This window comes from Patiria miniata, unplaced genomic scaffold (genome assembly GCF_015706575.1).
Source record: "Patiria miniata isolate m_02_andy unplaced genomic scaffold, ASM1570657v1 HiC_scaffold_1, whole genome shotgun sequence".
NCBI lineage: Eukaryota > Metazoa > Echinodermata > Asteroidea > Valvatida > Asterinidae > Patiria > Patiria miniata.
Window position 1 is genome coordinate 22,072,265 of NW_024037047.1, and position 18,678 is coordinate 22,090,942.

General features: G+C 41.2%; 2 protein-coding genes across 3 annotated transcripts in view; both read left to right on the forward strand.

Moving 5' to 3' along the window:
* The window catches only part of LOC119725563 (liprin-alpha-1-like), a 51,400-nt gene extending 44,481 nt beyond the window's left edge, over nucleotides 1-6,919 (forward strand). For both annotated transcript variants that reach the window (XM_038197024.1, XM_038197032.1), the window contains exons 20-22: nucleotides 361-605; nucleotides 1,777-2,060; nucleotides 2,945-6,919. In XM_038197024.1, the coding sequence (XP_038052952.1) occupies nucleotides 361-605; nucleotides 1,777-2,022 (491 nt within the window). In that variant the 3' untranslated portion in view covers nucleotides 2,023-2,060; nucleotides 2,945-6,919. The remainder of the gene's footprint in view (nucleotides 1-360; nucleotides 606-1,776; nucleotides 2,061-2,944) is intronic.
* A 5,335-nt stretch (nucleotides 6,920-12,254) lies between these two features.
* On the forward strand, nucleotides 12,255-16,431 carry LOC119725578. Its single transcript, XM_038197044.1, has 4 exons — nucleotides 12,255-12,699; nucleotides 13,235-13,821; nucleotides 14,251-14,736; nucleotides 15,096-16,431. Exons 1-4 carry the CDS (start codon nucleotides 12,356-12,358, stop codon nucleotides 16,154-16,156), a joined length of 2,478 nt encoding a protein of 825 aa, XP_038052972.1. The 5' UTR covers nucleotides 12,255-12,355; the 3' UTR covers nucleotides 16,157-16,431.
* Nucleotides 16,432-18,678: the final 2,247 nt, after the last annotated feature.

Consider the following 18,678-nt stretch of genomic DNA (forward strand, 5'->3'; position numbering starts at 1 on the left):
TGTGACATGACGTCAGGTCGCCAGTCTAGACCTGAACTAACACTGTACAGAATGTACCCTCAAGACCTTGCATTCCAGGTACAAGACCATAAAGCAGAGTTGTATTTTAGTAGGTCACAAGTCAAACACAAGGCATCGACAAGTCATTCAGTCTCAAGTCAGGTCACAAGATATTCAGATGAGCTGCAACATTATCGACGTTCATCCGCTGTTATCTGTGATTTGACTGTGACTGACAAGTGATTTGATTGCATCTCTTCCATCTGTGATTTGACTTGTGACTGACATGTGATTGATTGCATCTCTGCCATGAGGCCATAATACTGAATAAATCTTACGTCTTCCATCCCCCATTGACAGACGTACTAGTGTGGAGCAACGACCGCGTCATCAAGTGGATAGTCTCCATCGGTCTCAGGGAGTTTGCCAATAACTTGATAGAGAGCGGTGTGCATGGCGCCCTCGTGGCGCTAGACGAGGCCTTCGATCATCAAGCCCTGGCCCTGGCCTTACAGATCCCGACTCAGAACACGCAGGGACGGCAGCTATTAGAGAGGGAGTATAATAACCTGCTGGCACTGGGCACCGAGAGAAGAATGGAAGAGGTGTGTTTGTGTTTGTTGGACCCTAGAGCCTTCTGTCCTCTTACTGACAAGTCCAAATAATGGGTGCGTTCGTTTAGCTCACCTGGGTTGACACGGGTAAGCTCCATGCCGTTCGATTAGCTCTGACGTCATTCTCGGGGCTCACCTGGGTCAGCCACCACAGACCCTGCTCGTGGAGCAGAGTCACTGGTGGAGGCACGTCATGCATGCGTTGTTCATTCCCTAGAAACGGACAAATATGGCGGCCGGACAGCGAAAATCTCAAGTGGACTTAACAGTTCACTTTATTTGAAGTCTAAAGGTAATCATTAAGTTTTGAGTTCATTGCGACTTTTGAGGCTATACTTTCAGCCCAACTTTTTTTGAGTTTTGCAATTGACTAAAAAGCAGTAAATCTCAAACTAAGACCCAATCCGAAACGGGCGTTTTGTCAGTGGCTACGGCCACGGCTATGGACGTCACGTGAGGATAGTGATGTCCCGCGGTTGAGCGTTCGATTAGCCCGGCTGTCGTGGCTGACCCGTCTGCCTTTACCCGTGTCGACCTGGGTGAGCTAAACGAACACACCCAATAAGGGCTGTTCATTTTCAAAAAAATTAGTATTCCATTAATGGATACTGCGTTTGACTGAAGATTTGGATGTTTGAAATTGCCAGCTGCAACTGCATGCTGCGCTGGGAAAAACTTGCACAAAGAGTGCCAGTTAAAATTGGCCTGCGGCAATCGATATGGGCGGCTGGAGTGATTTGCAGTAAGTACTCTATAACTGTACAGGGATATTAACCTGCTAAAAGAATGTGAACAATGGTCCGCTGTTGACAAAAAGTTACAGTCGACAAAAAAGTGCCCCCTTGACGATGAAGCGCCATAACTTTACGATAAAATAACATCACAGTCATGTGTATCTTGGTATTTTGGCAAAAAGCTTTTCAAATATTCGGTTGATGATCGAATATTGGAGTATTCGATGCATTTGGGACAGCCCTACAAATAATATCCTCAAGTGTCAAGCTGAATGTGTCCAACCAGGACTGACCAAGCCAAGCTGTCAAGTTAAGACTGACCAGCTATCTTGTCTTGGCAAGCCAAGTCTTGTTTTCCTATTTGTGATTCCTGTGATCATACAGCAAGTAATTCAGATGCATCTTTTGGGGTTTTTTTTGCTAAAAAGGATGCAGGAAGCAAGTTCAAACGTGGCCCTTCCTGGCGAAGGATGCTGAAACTCAAAGACGGGGCGTCGCCCAAGGGCAAGGAGGGGGCGGCAACTACGGCCGCCGGGGCTCAGGACCCCTCGGCGCCTGGGTCACCCAGTCAAAGGTCAAATACAGCTCAGAAGCCTCAGGGGTCATCGTCATCGGCAACGGCGGCGGCAACGGGGGAGGGGGACCGGCCTGCTGTGCAGACATACTCCTGCTGACAGGAGTAGAGAAATCACAACTCACAAACCAACCTCAGGTGCGTAGTTAATAAGAAACCGAGGTTTTGTTTTTTTAAGAAACCTTTGTCTCATATGCGACATTGTCTCCATACTTGGCGTTAGAACCGCTTAGAAGCTTTAACATCCAAGCTAAATAGGAGCACTGCACTCTTTGACCTCATTATAAGATTTGATGTTTTTGAAGCAGAACGTAGACCCTTATTGAATATGAATCCCCTTGAAACATGGAGTGCCATTTGGCCTTGTGGTGAAATGGCTTGTAGTTTGATAACTGCGACCAGATCAACAAACAGGCATAACTGTCGCATTGTTTGAACATACTGGCCTTGATTTTTACATCACGTAAAAGAGTAATGTTCAAGGACTAATCTTTACACACAGCACTTTTGGTTTTAATCACTCCTTGGCAGTGAAAATCTGGGTTGAAACAAGTGAGTTTTCAACTTGTGGTCCATTTTTCACGCTCTAGTGATTTCCACACGACTTAAAGTCGCAAACAATTTGGTTCTGGGGAGAGCCAAGTCAATGAACGATGTGGTAAGGAAAGAGTCCAACCAAAGCCAGAGACCAAGCGAAGTTTTCAAAGAGCCTCTAGACTTGAAATAAGGACTGGATATTTGCGAATCTTGTCTGATGTTTTCAAGAGACCATCCAGTTGTCATTTGATCACAGTGTGTCTTTACTCTACCTGTTTCTTTAGCGTAACCCCTTTCCACCCCACCCCCTCCCACCCCCTGAAAAAAAAATGTTTGAAGGATTTGTTGAAAGATTTGCAGGATTGATGAAGACAGATCAACGTTTATGCCCATTGGCTGTTCTTACAGGAGAGGTTTTATTCTTTGAGTCTGCAGATTCTAACATCTTCCTTGAACTAATTTCCTCTGTAACGTTACAATTTCAGGTGGCAGTTAGCATACGTAAGAACTATTTGGGACCAACAGGGTGGTGTATGCGCCACTGACAGACCAACCCTTCCCACATTCCAGTGTGAAAACTAAAATCCTCACTGCCAGGAGAAACCCGTCTGAAGCAGTATGAACCGGCCTGAACCGGTCACGGGCAGCCTGGGCTAGCTGTAGCTGACCAGTGCTGGCCAAGGTGTGCCAGAGAAAATGGATGTCTGGAAGCTAACAGTGACAAAACCGGTACAGACTGGTTGCAGCCAGCTAGAACCTGCAGTCAAAGCAATGGAGGTCAAGAAGGATTCGGATACCAAACCGGTATGGACTGGTTCCAGCCAGCTAGAACCTGCGGTCAAAGCAAAGGAGGTCCAGAAGGAGTTGGATACCAAACTGGTATGGACTGGTTCCAACCAGCTACATGTAGCAACTGGAACCAGGCTGATGATGTGCAGAATTGCCGACAGAAAAGTGCTGATGATAAAGTGTTGAAGATTGAAGGCTCGTGACAATCTGTGGATGCTTGATGGAAGTTAATGTCCCTTCTTCAAGCCAAAACAAAGCTATCCAGTTTAGACTGGTTTTGACCGGTTGAAGAGGACTGTTGCTAGCTGATAATTTCTAGATCAGAAGGAAAAAAAAAAAAATTTAAAAGGCTGATAAAACACCAAAAATGGCTCAGTCGCCTGGCAGCAAATGGTCCCATCTGTAAACTGTGCATCTACCACGACCAGCCAAGACCCTATTGGACCGGTTAGAGAACATCCCATCTTTGCACCATTATTCAACCTTTGATACTCTGCTAACCAGTTGAGACCAGATCCAGCTACCGTAACCTGCTGCAGTCTTGAACTGGTTCCAACCTGTTCTGGCCAGTTTTATCTAGCTACAACACTCATTGGAATGTTCTTTTCATTTTGTTTTCATCAGACAGCACCAGTTTTACTTACCTTTATATTCGCCAGACCAAATTTATGAGTTCGTGAGACCAGTTCAAACGGGTCTAATCCAGATCTAACTGCCTGGAACCGCTCGTAACCGACTATTGTAATGAAATTTGTGGAGAGAGTGGTTGTTTGTTAAACCTGTCATTACTGCAGGGAGTATCACAGCTTTTCTCCAGGAAAAATCTGGGTCCATAGTGAACTTGCCCATTAACCAGTTCAAACCAGATCAAACCAGTTCGAACCAGCTGAAACCAGGCCACGACTCTGGTTTAGGATCAGGCTACTGGAGGGCATTATTCTGAAACTCGCCATTGTCTCTCATTCCAGCAGGTCATATATTTAATAATAAGATATAACCAGAACTGACTGGTCCAGTCTAGGTGTGACTGGTTTTAACCAGTTCAGACTGGGCTGTATGCCTGATCAGGCTGGATTTGTAAGTGATAGATACCAACTAGATTTCTATTATTTATTGCAATTATCGTTTCTTAAAGATATCAACATTTACTTGGACATTGATCCCACCAGGAGATTTCTTACGCTCATGGCTATTTATTTATTTTTAGAAATATGTTGAGAGAAAGTAGAAAATAGCCTAGTTTTTCTCCTTAATTCAAATGCCTGGTGATATTTTTGAAAGATAGTTTCGTGGAACCATGTCAGTTTTTCTTTTGGCAGAGATTTTTTACTCAAATCCGCTCATTTGGATGAAGGGGTTACCATTTTCATCACAGTGAAGTTCATTCACTTTGAAATCAGGGAAACTGTGGAGGAGCGTCTTAAAACTTGTTACTCTTCAAAAGTTCCAGTGGAAATAGAACTTATTATGATGGGAATAAAACCTGTTTAAGTCAAACAGGCTGTTAACCAGTTAGAACAGACGGGGAAAAAATTGGTTTTCAAAAATGAAAATCTTTGCCTGTGCCTACTCATACTTCATGTACCTCGGGGAAGCCTCATTCCAGCTAGGACCATTCTAGGAAACAGCTTTTTCTGGATAGTGTGGATATGTGTCTCGCTTGATCCAAAAGAAGCATTTCGAAGGGAACATTGATGTTCCTGTTGAATGTTCCCTGTTTTGTGACTCTGTTCGGAGGAATCTGTGGGGCTGTAATGTTGAAGCAGTGCTTTCTAATAAACTGGCGGAGTCGATTGCTAAATACCTGAGGATTTTTTATGGCATTGAAAAAAAAAAGTTCTAAATGTTATGCAAATTTGGGGGAAAAAAGTATTACAAAATGATACAAAAATATAGTAATCTACTTAAAAAGACATCTTTACCAATTTTGAAAATAGTTTCCTCTATTTCTTTTATTTATTCAGCTAAATGGAAGAGTACATTTTTGGAAGTAGGGTACGGACTGTACAGTTTGCTTTTTTTTGTAAAATATAAAACTATTTCCAAGTCTGACATAGTAAAAGAAAAGACAGGAAAAAAACACTTCCTTTTTTATATTAAAAATTACGTACAAAATTTCTTCCTTTCCTGTAAAAATGTATAAAAAAAAAATTAAAAATCACTGATCTTAGCTGTTCTTTTGTGAAGTGGTTCTTGGAATCTGAAGGAAAAAAACCGGTCGGTTATTTCCGGATCTACTAAGGCATTCCGAATGCATATGCTCTTGTTTTCAAAATTGCTTTAGATGGACAAATACCATGGAAAACAAAAATGTGGTTCGCAGTTTGATTGATTCTCTTATACCGCAACTTTGGTCAACTCAGACAGTGTCTGGATTGGCATGGTTCTGGTTTTTTCCTCCTATTGGAAAGATACATGTGGGTACACACAGTCGTACTTTACCATTACGTCTGAAGACGAGGCATTGTGTTTCCAATTTTTCTTATAATATACACTCTCTCATAGACTATTGCACACAGACTTACATTCGAGGACTGTTTTCAACAAAGAATCTGTTCTTTGTCTTTGCTGTCCTCCGGATGTAATTAATACACTTACATGACCTGTATACATCACATTTCAGGCAAAATTGTCCGAGTCCACTTAAATCCCTGAAAACTTAACAACTACACTTGTTAGCAGGTGCGGATCCGAAGGGGGTGGGGTCAAAACAAAACACCTCCTCCCCTGCTCGGACATCCCCCGAACCCCCCATAAAATAATAATAATTACCTATATGTCCGCCTGTCCGCAACAAACGGACATAAAAACAAATCTGACAGGCTTGAACCCCCCCTGTAAAAATCCTGGATCTGCCCCTGGTTAGCATGACCTTTCATGTCCATCACAAGAAAGAGGAGTGTTTACTGATTTGAGTATTAAAAGGACGCGAGTTATTATTGAAATCCGTTTTGGTTGGAACTTAACAGCCTTCAGTTCTGTTTCTCTTCAGTTCCCCAGACTTTCAGGAACCATTTCACATGGCCATTTTGTTACAACTGATAATATAACAACAAACAGATAACGTATCGCCAACCGATAATGTAACAACAATTGACCGAATACTGTATCACTAACCGAAAATGTAAAAAAAAATTGACCGACAGTGTAGTAGAATGTACTACACTATCAGTTCATTGTTGTTACATTATCAGTCCTAAACAATAATGTGACAAGAATTTACTGATAGTGTAGTAACATTTACTACACTATCAGTCAATTGTTGTTACATTATCAGTTGGGTTGGTGATAGTTATTCGTTGGTTATTACATTATCAGTTGTAACACCATTCTATTCTAGGTGCCGCTGTGCACAGTACTTTATACTTCTCTTCTTCCCAGACAGTTTGGACATTTTTGTTTCCTCTTTGAAATGTATAATCGGAGGAAAACAACGAGGGAGGAAAAGTTGACGACTTTTATCGTTTCCATTTCGGACCACATCTGTTGCTATGGAAACAAGACAGCACAAACTAATGTCGGCTATGCAGCAATAATACACTGTACAGATAAAAAAAAAGAAACAAAAATCTCTTATGTAAATCACTGTTTAACTTAAGTTATGTATGCACTGTACATAGGAATACATGTTCGTATATATGTAGTCCGGGTCTTTTTTTTCCCTTTTTTTTTTCAAAGATATGTATGTATAGATACCATAAACTTCTTGGTATCTGAAATGAGAGGGAAAGAATGTTTGTTTATGGGATAAACTGTGGATGGTAATTTCCACCACAACGTTTGTTTCTGTTAGTGACGAAATGACCGAAGGTAGAACTAGTACTAACAACTTTAAAGATTAATGAATAATTCATGACCATGGCTTTACAGTTCGAAAGAAATTTGATTCTTTTGATGTCCATGCAGACAGAACAATGAAACAACAAGAAGTGTTTTCGGTTCTTACCCTCTGTTATTGTTTGTGTCTTCTTTTTTTTCCAAATGAGATTTTGTTTTCAACTTTTTGTCCCATCTCATTTCAACTGGTTACATTGCATTAGTGTGCTTAGTTAAGCTGAGTGCAAGGGCGGATCCCAATCACATTTTTGTTTGGGGGGGGGGGGCAAAAAAGTGGGTCCAAAAATTATGAGGGGTTCGGGGCCCACTTTAGGGCCCCGAAACATTTTTGGACTCTAGATGCTCTGTGGTGTGATCTGAGGCAGTTTCTGAGCACTTTAATCAATTTTGTTTTTTAAGGAAAAGATGGTGGTGTACGCAGTGCCGGCCTTTATTGCAACATCACTAAAAAAAAATTAAAAATGGGTTCTTTGGGGGGGGGGGGCAATGGCCCCCCATTGCCCCCCCCCCCCCCCCCCGCCCCCTCTGGATCCGCCCTTGGCTTTCCATGAAAAAAATCTCTCACAAAGTGCAACATTTTCCCGGAAACCTTTAACTCCAACCGTAAAATATATTAGAATGATTAGCGGATATTTTAGCCCAACTTGTATTATGGGTTATTTCGGTCAAAATCAAAAAAAAATGTTCACGGAATATATTTTTTTCCGGGTTTATCTTTGTAAAAGCTGAGCTTATTTTACAGCTCAACTTTTCCTGGTTATAAATTTCAATTTTGAAATAATACTATACTGGTCTAAGCTTAAAACAACATGTATAAAACAAAATTATCAGTATTGTAAGACCCAGGATGTAAATTAAATTGCTTTCCATTTGTCAGTTCATTTTTGTTTTCTGTATCATTATAAAAGGAAATACTAAGAAGTACTTTGTAGAGTGATATTTTTGTTTTCTTTTTGTCGATTTTTATAGTACTGAACTCAGTTAATGAATTTTGTACCGTCCTGCAAAATTAATTTTTTGTTTTAACTGATGGTTTTGTTATGTTTTACAGCTGGCTGATTGTAGAATGATTGTTTACTTTGTCAAAAAAAAGCTCAAAATATTGTTTAATTTAATTTTCTCCCCTTATTAATCCAGATGAAGGGGTGGGGTTGGTTTATGTAACACTCCACTGTAAAACTCCGGTGTTAAACTAACACCATGTGATATCTCAATTGAAATACTTATTCAATATAGAAACTGCATAGTGTTGATTTTACACTGTTGTTTTTACAGTGGTGCTACAACGTGTTTGTTTTGGAAGGGCATTTTTCAAATTACATTGTTTATCATACTGGTAGAAAATTAAGTTCTAATAGAAGTTCTAGAACTTATTTTTTTCACAAAGTACATGCAGGTTACCACAAGGAATTATTCACTTGTTCAAACCATTTCCGTTATTTGTCCCAATGCGGGTGTAATAAAAAGAATTGGGAAAATGGATAAAATAAAATGGTAGGTGTCACAGAAAGTTTATAGGAAAAGATTATAGATCCAATTGAATAATAAAAGAAAAACTAAAATTCCCCTGATATTTCAACTCGCAACATGTTAGCCAATAACTGTGCTCTATAATGGACCGATCCAGTAAGCACCGCCCCATGGTATTCTGACCAATCACAGCCGTGATTTATGTCCGACATGCGTGCACAAAAGTCCGACATGCGTGCACGCGCGTATGATGCGCGCGGCAGGAAAATGCAGTGTGGCATTGGAGAGGAGCGCGTGTTAATTGGTCCACGTGCGCAGTGGGAGGGGCTTACTGGATCGGTCCATTATGACTTCTGTCTTGGTCCAGATGTTTTTTTTTTTTTGATGACTTTTTTTTGAAATTGTGTAATCTTGTTTGTGTGTGAATAATTTTGGGGTTTGCTCTGTTTTGTGTGTACCATGCCTGTCAGCAATTGTGCGTTACTTATTTAATTTGTGGCTAAGGGGAAACCCATGAGTGTGTTTCTGTTAGGCCCCGCCCACTTCGCACGTGAACAACAACACGTGCCCCTCGCCGATGCCATACTGCATGTTCCAGACGCGTGCGTATATGCAAATGCACGCATGTCAGACATTTTTTTGCACGTGACATCGGACATTAATCACGGTTGTGATTGGTTAAAACGTAGGGCGGAGCTTAGTGGAATAACAAGTTCAGGCTGGGCAAAATGTGTGCAGAGTGATTGATACATTTTGGATAAGAGACCCTTGCATGGTGCGCTCACGCGGAGGACTGCTTTTTTAATTAAAATTCAGTGACTTATACACATTGTCTACACATGCGTATCACTGAGGAGCAAAATCCTGCCCTCAGATGTGACGTAAAATGCAAGGGGTCTGTAGGAACAATGAAAGTTGATCAAGTGGTACTGTTTGCACTGGTACAAGCAATTCCCAAATACAAATTCCATTTTATCAGACCATCACCAAAAGAGTAAATCGTTGTGAGAAATTAAACTCCATAAAAATCCCAAGTTGTATCCTCAAAATATTTGAAACAGCATACGCAGTAAGTTGTTGGATTTTTGATATTTTTTTTTCAGGTTGCAAATTGAGTTTCTTGTTAATATTGTAATTTTTTGTTATGTTTTATATTGTTATGGGATATGTTTTGGGGAGTTTCATGCAAGTTTTGATCTAATGAAAGGCCCAACAAAATCAACTGGACCTTTCAATTTCTTCGTAAAAATGAACCTTATAATTTTTATATTTGGATTATTTGATGGCAAATAGAACAACACAGAACAAGCGCTGTATCAGTTGCAATGCGGCCAGTGGTATTTCGAAGCATTTTCAATAGTTTGTTTCGTTTTGTTTTAAATAATACTGGACACAAGGCTCGTACTGTACACAAATCAGTGTGCAGTGTGCATTATAATCTAGCACACCTTCATGATGTTTGTGTTAGTTGCTGGAAGAGTTACTCGGGGGGAAAAAGGCAGACAAAAGTAAGGGGGATTCTGTCTTTTTTATTTAAAATGCCGGCTTGCTGAGAAGCAGGTCTTTACATGAAAGAGGAGAGAAAAAAGGTAAACAATGGTTATCAAGATATGTGTAAAGTAACTTTACCCCCTCTTCTGTGATGTAAACCAAATAAACGATGTAAGTTATTCTTTACTATGAACAAGATGTGTTCGTGTTGTCTGTTAGCTTTTTAATTTCGCAGTGGCTATTGCCACGGTCGACCGTCTGGTTCCCCGACCTAATAGTCTTCAAAGGTAGGATCTTTGGCTCTTGCAACCAACCAGACTATCAACCGAACGGTTCCTGGAGTTTATTTCCCTTAAAAAAAAATCATCCAAAGCCACTGATTATAAAGAAGAAAATTGAATCTATACCTCAATAGAAAAAGGATTGGATTGAACGCATAAAAATATGTGAAAAAAAAAAAGTTTGGCATAGCACGGATTTGATCTGGGACCTTCCGGTAAGGCAACAATTTTAACCAATCCAGCTACCAAAGCGCTGTGGTTGGTAAGGCATTTTTTTTTATATATATAGGCCTGGATTCGCAATGGTGTGTTTGCAACATGTTGCTAGGATAGCAGATGAAAATCGCGTTTCTGCTTCTGTTACGATAGCCACTACGTTTAATTTTTGAATCTGGAGTTTTGCTTTGCAAGTCTTCCTAGTTGGAATGAGGTCGATCATTGATATTTGCTGATATGATTACCATAATAAGCCAAGCAAGAAAGACAGATATAGGCCTACACGTATACTCGGTTTAATTTCATTCCATGACCTAAAGGAATAGGCCTATTGTAGCCAATTAGTTTATCACAAGCATTGGAAACACTTTTACGAAAGACCATCAATGATAATGTTCGAACAATGCAATTTCTTGAAACTTGCCTCACGATAAGACATACATGTGTGTGCGTGACGTGAAAACTATCGCCCTTCTGTGCTGCATGTACGACCTCTGCTATGATGTGCGCGAACGTCAGGCGCAGTATCGTACAATTTCCATTGCTTCTTGTGGGTATAGCACGTGGCAAGTTGTTAAACAGCAGAGTTTAATGGCGACTTAAACCACGCCTAAATGCTACAAAAGCGAATACAAATGTTCACTTACCCAGAGTTGACTCCTATTCCTCCGTCAGGAAACAACGGAATGTAACATCTCATGATCATGTTGATCAACAACTCGTCCAGTGTGAGGTCTTTCTCCTTGAATTTCACCGTGTTTATTCAGCGCTTTAGTTTGTGTTTCCAAAACACGTGTTGTTGTGTGGAATTGAGTTGCGCGGTGTAGGTCACGTGTAAAAGAAGGATTGTGACTGTGCGCGCCATTTTCGTTGCTTAGTGAGTAGATGCGCTTTTTACAGGCGGCTGCGTGTCGAACATTTTTAACAGCGCGCGCGAAGTTCTGTTTCTTTAGGGCGCTTTGATAAACGCGGACAATAAAATGGCAGCAATGCACATTTTGTGTAAAATTCCAAAATCGGTCGTACAGTTTGTCTTTATTCCATATTTAGGTGCTTTTGCTCACGTAAAATAATTATGTGGTCGGCTGTTCCATTACATTTATGATCATCTGTGGGTCGATATTCACGAGTTTATTGTTACGAAATGTGGCGTACAAAAGAGCGTTAAGTTTTCATAAGGTAAGTTCATTCCTTGCAGCGTCTTTTCATTGATTGATATACTGAGTGATAGGCATATCATCAAATTCAAAAACACTTTTCATTAGCCTACATTTTCTTAAGTTCAATTGCTTCACGATAACTCTATTATATCTGAGTGAATTTACCCCTTACTTCTACTTCGATAGAAACCTACATTGATACTTGACGTGCGCCCGATTGGATATCACGTCAATTTAAACGGTTGGCGCAATGTGATTTAATCTAACGTTAATTGTTTTAAAATAAGAAAGGTTATAGGCCTAGGTTGAGAGCGGTCCTGCTAGTTCTGTAGACACACAATAATTGTCTTGCTTCCATGATGTAGCATTGGTAGGCCGTGTCTGGTTCCTCTTCCCCATCAAAATGCTCATCCATTATTTATCCATACAGGTTTCAAATTATTTGCCCACTTACTTACGTACAATTGAATGCTATCACTTTCAATTTGTTTCCTTCATTTTTTTTCACGTAGACAAAGTTTGACCTGCAGGATTGGATTGGTACCCTATTCATAACCCATCAGGGTTACCATAAAGGTTGGGGTTAACAAAAGTCGAAAAGGTCTAGTTCTGTAAATCCCAGAATTAACCGGTCAAGGTCTCAAGGAGCGAGATGTCTGCATCCGAAACCACCGAACGAAAGGGCAAATTCTTCAAGGCCATCGTCACCACACCCCCTGACCTCAGTAAGCCCAAGAACAAAGCCACGGCGCGGCCCTCGGCCTTGCCCACCCTTCAACCCAGGAAATACCGCCCCGTAGACCGAGCACCGGGTACATCAGCCAAGACAGCCCCGGGACCCACGGGGGAAGCAACGGCGTCCGTCCCCGGCGGTGACGCCAATGAAACTCCGAATATCATTGGGAGGTTGGAGGAGGCCACGTCTGGTGTCAAATGTGAAGAGACAGGAAGATGCGGGGATGACGTCAGGAATCTGACCAAGCTCCTGTTCAACAGGTATAACCAGTTTTGTAGTCGAGGTACTTGTTTGATCACAAGTCATCATACGTCCATCACAAAGAAAAAGTGTCAATCAAAGTTATCCACATGATTCACTCCCAAGTCAGTTTACAAGCTTTTCAAATAAGTTATGAAGTATCCTCACCGGCATTCCTTTAGTATTTATCATCTTCTGTGACTGGAATTGTCAATTGAAGTATTACTTGTGAACAGACTTGTGATGTACTTGTGATCCATCAAGTACCTCGATTTCAATAATGCGGTAAACTAAACCAAGCGTAACGAGGCCACTGCTGCTTAAAGCGGTTGATGGGTTTCACAATCTAAAAACCCTATGAAATTTAGGTTGTAACTTGCTTTTCATTTGGTCGGCAATGTAATGTGATCGGCAACTCCCTGTGAGAGATGTAATCAAAATCTGTTACAACCAAGTCAATCAAGTCAATACAAGTCATACCAATTTGGTCTAATAAGGCTCTGTTTCCTCCTTACGTCAGAGAATTGAGTGCTCCTACCTAATTTCTTCCTGCAGAAATGTTTCAGGGTTCTTGAATGAAAGCAACAAGCTTGAAGATATTGCCATCATCCAGACAATATTCAATGCCAACCACGTGCCTCAGACAGATGCAATAGACACCAGAAGCCATGTCTCCTCTCATCAACAAAAGATGGCTTCAAAGACAGAAGTGGATCTTCCCTGTCCATCGACCCAGCCTGGGTTACGCTCAACCGTCCAATCAGAACCTAACCAGCTCAACCAGGGTACAAATATAGGGACAAGTCGGACCTACAGACCCCTCTTGGTACGAGGAAAGCAGGGTGGTGTCCTGAGACTGGCAACATCGGACGCCAAAGACGAACCACCACCACCACCATCAGACGGAAATAATCAACCGAAACAAACGGACAAGAGATTCGTTGGGAAACAAAGAACGGTTGGCGCGTACCCGATGAGATTACCGAAGCTCTCGGTTCAGCAAAGAGAACTTGGGAATAAAAGCTGTTCCGGGAAGGAGACTGGAAATCAAGATTCCGACAAGGTGTGCTGCGGGACAACCAATATAAAACGGTCCAGAGGCAGACAACAGATGTCCAAGTCAACAGGTTCGACGGAAGCAGGTGATAATATCTCACCTAAGTGAAACCCGCAGTGTTAGATGTTACAGGCCTTGTAACAAGACTACAATTACCTAGTCGAGCCGAACCCGAAAGTCTTATTATACTCACTTTATTCCTCTATGATCAGTCAGTTCTTAAGTCAGAGGACAATTGGCTGAACTTCTGGTCCAGAGAAAATTAAATTACGGCACCCAAAATCACATTCTGCGCTCAGAATTGCAGTAAGAATCAAGCTGTCAAAATTCCAATTTACAACTTCTGTGCGTTAGTGGTGACAAGGCCCTACCTCGTAACTTTTAGGGTTATTATAATCAACGTCACTCATGACTTATAGACAGATTAATTGCAGGAGGATTACTTTGTATAACAATTCTCTGCGACAGGCAATGTCTGATTTTTCTGTCTCACTAGCATCTCATCTCCCCACAGGCACATCTATCTTCTACCCCAGTTCAAGCAACGTGACCATCATCCGCCGTCGAGGGCGTCACGCCAAGCCCCGTGCCGGCTCTCCTATGCCCTCCCCGCGGAAGCCCCTCCCGCCCATCCGGAGGCGGCACCACTCGGACATCTGCACCGTGTGCCCCGAGGTCCACGACTGGAAGGGTTTGGCGAGGAACCCACGATGGTACCCTTCGGCCAAGAGCGGTAGCGAGAGAGGTACAACGTGCTCGTGCGAGAAAGGTTCAACAGACGCACCGAGCACTGAGTGTGATCAGGATTGTCGCGCAGACACTGCTTCTGAGGAAAGGGTTGAGGCTGGGGAAGGACAGACTTTAAAGAGGGAGGACGAGGAGGAATCTACTGATGAACAAATGAAAGATGCACAAGAAAGTAACTGGTTTCCAGAGAAGAGCATCGCAGTACCAAACAGTGAAGACTCAGATAATGATGAAGAAAGCAAGACAACATGTGGTATGGTAATTTTTATGTAGGTTTTTACTGGTTACCTGAAGGTTGTCCGTGGGTTGTTGGACAGTATAGGCCTTTATATTAAGATACCCACCAATCATGCAAAACCGCTTGCAATTTCCGAAACGATCTAAATAAGTTTACAACTTGTGTCCTAAAACTCATGTCCTAAAACCCGGCATTTTTATCCTTTAAAAATGCACCCGAGTATTATGCACTAATTGTTTTAATACCCCATCTATCGAGTTCTCCTTCTAGTTCGATCCCTTAAAATAACAATTTAGATTCAGGGGGATAAACAAACCGTACAGGACAGCAATTAGTTCGTCCTGATAAAATATTTTCCCCCCTTCTGTATATAGATAAGACTTGCAACGTTGAGATGAGCAAAGGCAGTGATGACATCCTACATGCTCACTGTCAGTGGCTGACGTCTGGAAATTCGTCGCTCAGTGGTGGACACAAACACATTTTACTCGTAGATGGTGATGGGTACAATCTCCCAGAAAGGCTGCGGATGGACGGCTTGGATTTTGAATGCGACAACACAACGGAAATCGCCTTTGAGGACGATAGCGCTCTACTACAAGCCGTCCTCCTACGCAACCATGCTCTGAATTACGGTGTGGTTTCCGAGTCAGGTGACCCAAACCCACCTACAGAGGTGAAAGGTCAAGCTGGTGAGATGGCTGAAAACGGGAATCAGCCTGTCGGTACAAGGAAATACAAGCGTTTCGACGACCGCAGTGGGAGGCTGACTTATCCCACACGTCTCGTTCAAGGAAGCTGTGAAGCTGTTGGAAGACTTTGTAGGTTAAGTAATCAAGTGGATAGACAGGGGTCACAGATGTCCATAATTCCTAGGGCAGAGGTCATTATGACGTCAAGGGGTCAACGGAAGGTCGTCAACAGCAGCCTGGTGGCCGTCGGTAGAGGACAGAGCGCAAGCAACGTCCAAAGTGGCGAAGAGGTCTCCAGGGGTTCAGAAGAGGTTGTAATCAAGGATGACTCCTCCTCAGAAGCCCTCTTGAAGCGGGAGATGAACAGGTACCTGCACTCCCTGCGTCACGAGAACGCAAGGGAGAAGCGGTATCACCAAAGCTCTGCCTCCTCAGCCCAGAACATCCCCATGAAGGTGCAGAACCTTTCCGCTGTTAGACCCATCACGGCTGATATCTCAAGCACCTCGGTCCTAGCCAGCCAGGTCACTAAGGCCGTTGGGTTCATCCCGAGCGTCTCCCGCGACGAGTACGAAAGTCTCTGCAGGAAGACGGCGCACCCGACGGCCAGGTTCCCCAGGGCTCCTGCTGCCGCCCTGCCGCCCATCGCTGGTACCAACCCCAGGGAAATGCTGCTCATTAAGAGATTCGATGGGGAGGTTAAGGGGATGCAGTTACCCCGACAACGAGAGAGGAAGAACTAGAGATGACCTGTCAAGACAGGAGTGAACCACATGGAGGTGGAGCGGCAATAGGTATATGCATGCGCGTTCGATAAAGTGGCCCTTGGTTTATTTTCTGCCAACTTTTATATAAAGCAAGTAGCTTTCAGCGTTGGTGGCAGTATTTTTGCCCAGGTGAGACTACGACCCCGGCGGTCCGAGTGGCACGTGTGCAAGTTTTGGAAGTTGAACAATTGAGTAGCATTGTAAATTAATTTGAAATTTTTTCGTCAAGAAAAAAAGAAAAAGTTTCTCATTTTGTCAAAATTAAAATATATATATATAAGGTTAACCCTTAAAATCGAAATTTTTATATAAAACCTTAATTTTTCATGAAATTTTGCCGAAAAAAAATAAATTTATTCTTAATGACATTTCTATCCCGAAATCGAGTTTGAATGTGTTTGAGGGTCCGTAAGGACTCTTCTTGGAATTTTTGAGCAATTTTATTTTTTGACCCAATATTGACAATAATTGTAATAACCTTACCTTTTTATGAAATTTGCCCCCCCCCCCCCAACAAAAATTGAATTTCTTCTCAATGACATATCTATTCGGAAATCGAGTTGGAATGTGTTTGATTGTCTCTTAGGAGTCTTTCTAGGAAGTTTGGAGCAATTTCGGGTTTTTTTTAAAACAAATTGACAAAAATTGCAAGGGTTAACCTTTCTTGTTTATGAAATTTGGCACAACAGTAATTAATTTTTTCTTTATGACCTTTCTATCCCGAAATCGAGTTGGAATGTATTTGAGGGTCCCTTGTGAGTCTTTCTAGGAAGTTTGGAACAATTTCATTTTTTTTGACAAAAATATTTTTATGACATTTTACCGGAAAAAAAATAATTTCTTCTTAATGACATTTCTATGCCGAAATCGAGTTGCAATGTGTTTGAGGGTCCCTTATGAGTCTTTCTAGAAAGTTTAGAGCAAACATCATTTTTTGACCAAAACAGACAAAAATTGGACCTTGGGAGTCTTTCTACAATGTAGGAAGTTTGGAACAATTTCATTTTTTGACCAAAATTGACAAAAATTCCAAGGCGTTAACCCTACTTTTTTATGATATTTTGCCGAAAAAAGCATTTCCTCTTAATGACATATCTATGCCGAGATCGAGTTGGGATGTGTTTGAGGGCCTCTAAGAATACTTTCCATGAAGTTTGGAACAATTCATTTTTTTGGCCAAAATTGACACATATTTCAAGGGTAACTTGTTTATGAAATTTTGCCGAAAAAAATATGAAGTTCTTCTTAATGACATATGTATCCGGAAATCGAGATGGAATGTGTTTGAGGGTCCCTTAGGAGTCTTTCTAAAAAGTTTGGAGCAATTTCATTTTTTGACCAAAATTGACAAAAATTGCAAGGGGTTAACCTTACTTTTTTATGAAAATTGGCTCCCCAAAAGAATTTTTCTCTTAATGACATATCTAACCAGAAATCGAGTTGGAATGTGTTTGAGGATCTCTTAGGAGTCTTTCTAGAAAATTTGGAGCAATTAAATTTGTTGACCAAAATTGACAACAATTTCAAGGGGTTAACCTTCCTTTTTTTATGAAATTTGGCCAGAAAAAGAGATGAGTTTCTTCTTAATGACATTTCTATCTCGAAATCGAGTTGGAATATGTTTGAGGGTCCCTTAGGAGTCTTTCGAGGAAGTTTGGAGCAATTTCATTTTTTGACCAAAGGTAATAGCCTTACTTTTTTTTTTGAATTTTGCCGAAAAAATATGAAGTTCTTCTTAATGACGTATGTATCCGGAAATCGAGATGGAATGTGTTTGAGGGTCCCTTAGGAGTCTTTCTAGGAAGTTTGGAGCAATTTCATTTTTTGACCAAAATAGACAACAATTGCAAGGGGTTAACCTTACTTTTCTATGAAAACAGGCCCCCCAAAATGAATATTTTCTTAATGACATATCTATCCCAAGGGAGTCTTCGCAGGAAGTTTGGAACAATTTCATTTTTTTGACCAAAATTGACAAACATTCCAAGGGGTTAACCCTACTTTATTATGAAATTTTGCCGAAAAAAAAGCATTTCCTCTTAATGACATATCTATGCCGAGATCGAGTTGGAATGTGTTTGAGGGTCTCTAAGAATACTTTCCATGAAGTTTGGAACAATTTCATTTTTTTTGCCAAAATTGACACAAATTTCAAGGGGTTAACCCTACTTTATTATGAAATTTTGCCGAAAAAAAGCATTTCCTCTTAATGACATATCTATGCCGAGATCGAGTTGGAATGTGTTTGAGGGTCTCTAAGAATACTTTCCATGAAGTTTGGAACAATTTCATTTTTTTTGCCAAAATTGACACAAATTTCAAGGGGTTAGCCTTACTTGTTTATGAAATTTTGCCGAAAAAAATATGAAGTTCTTCTTAATGACGTATGTATCCGGAAATCGAGATGGAATGTGTTTGAGGGTCCCTTAGGAGTCTTTCTAAAAAGTTTGGAGCAATTTCATTTTTTGACCAAAATTGACAAAATTTGCAAGGGGTTA

What these genes read in the sequence shown, in the direction of transcription:
- LOC119725578 (XM_038197044.1), top strand. Translation starts at nt 12,356, where the DNA reads ATGTCTGCATCCGAAACCACCGAACGAAAGGGCAAATTCTTCAAGGCC. An exon ending in ACCAAGCTCCTGTTCAACAG is followed by an intron (nt 12,700 to 13,234) that starts GTATAACCAGTT and finishes TTCTTCCTGCAG; the next exon opens with AAATGTTTCAGGGTTCTTGA. An exon ending in AGAAAGCAAGACAACATGTG is followed by an intron (nt 14,737 to 15,095) that starts GTATGGTAATTT and finishes TTCTGTATATAG; the next exon opens with ATAAGACTTGCAACGTTGAG.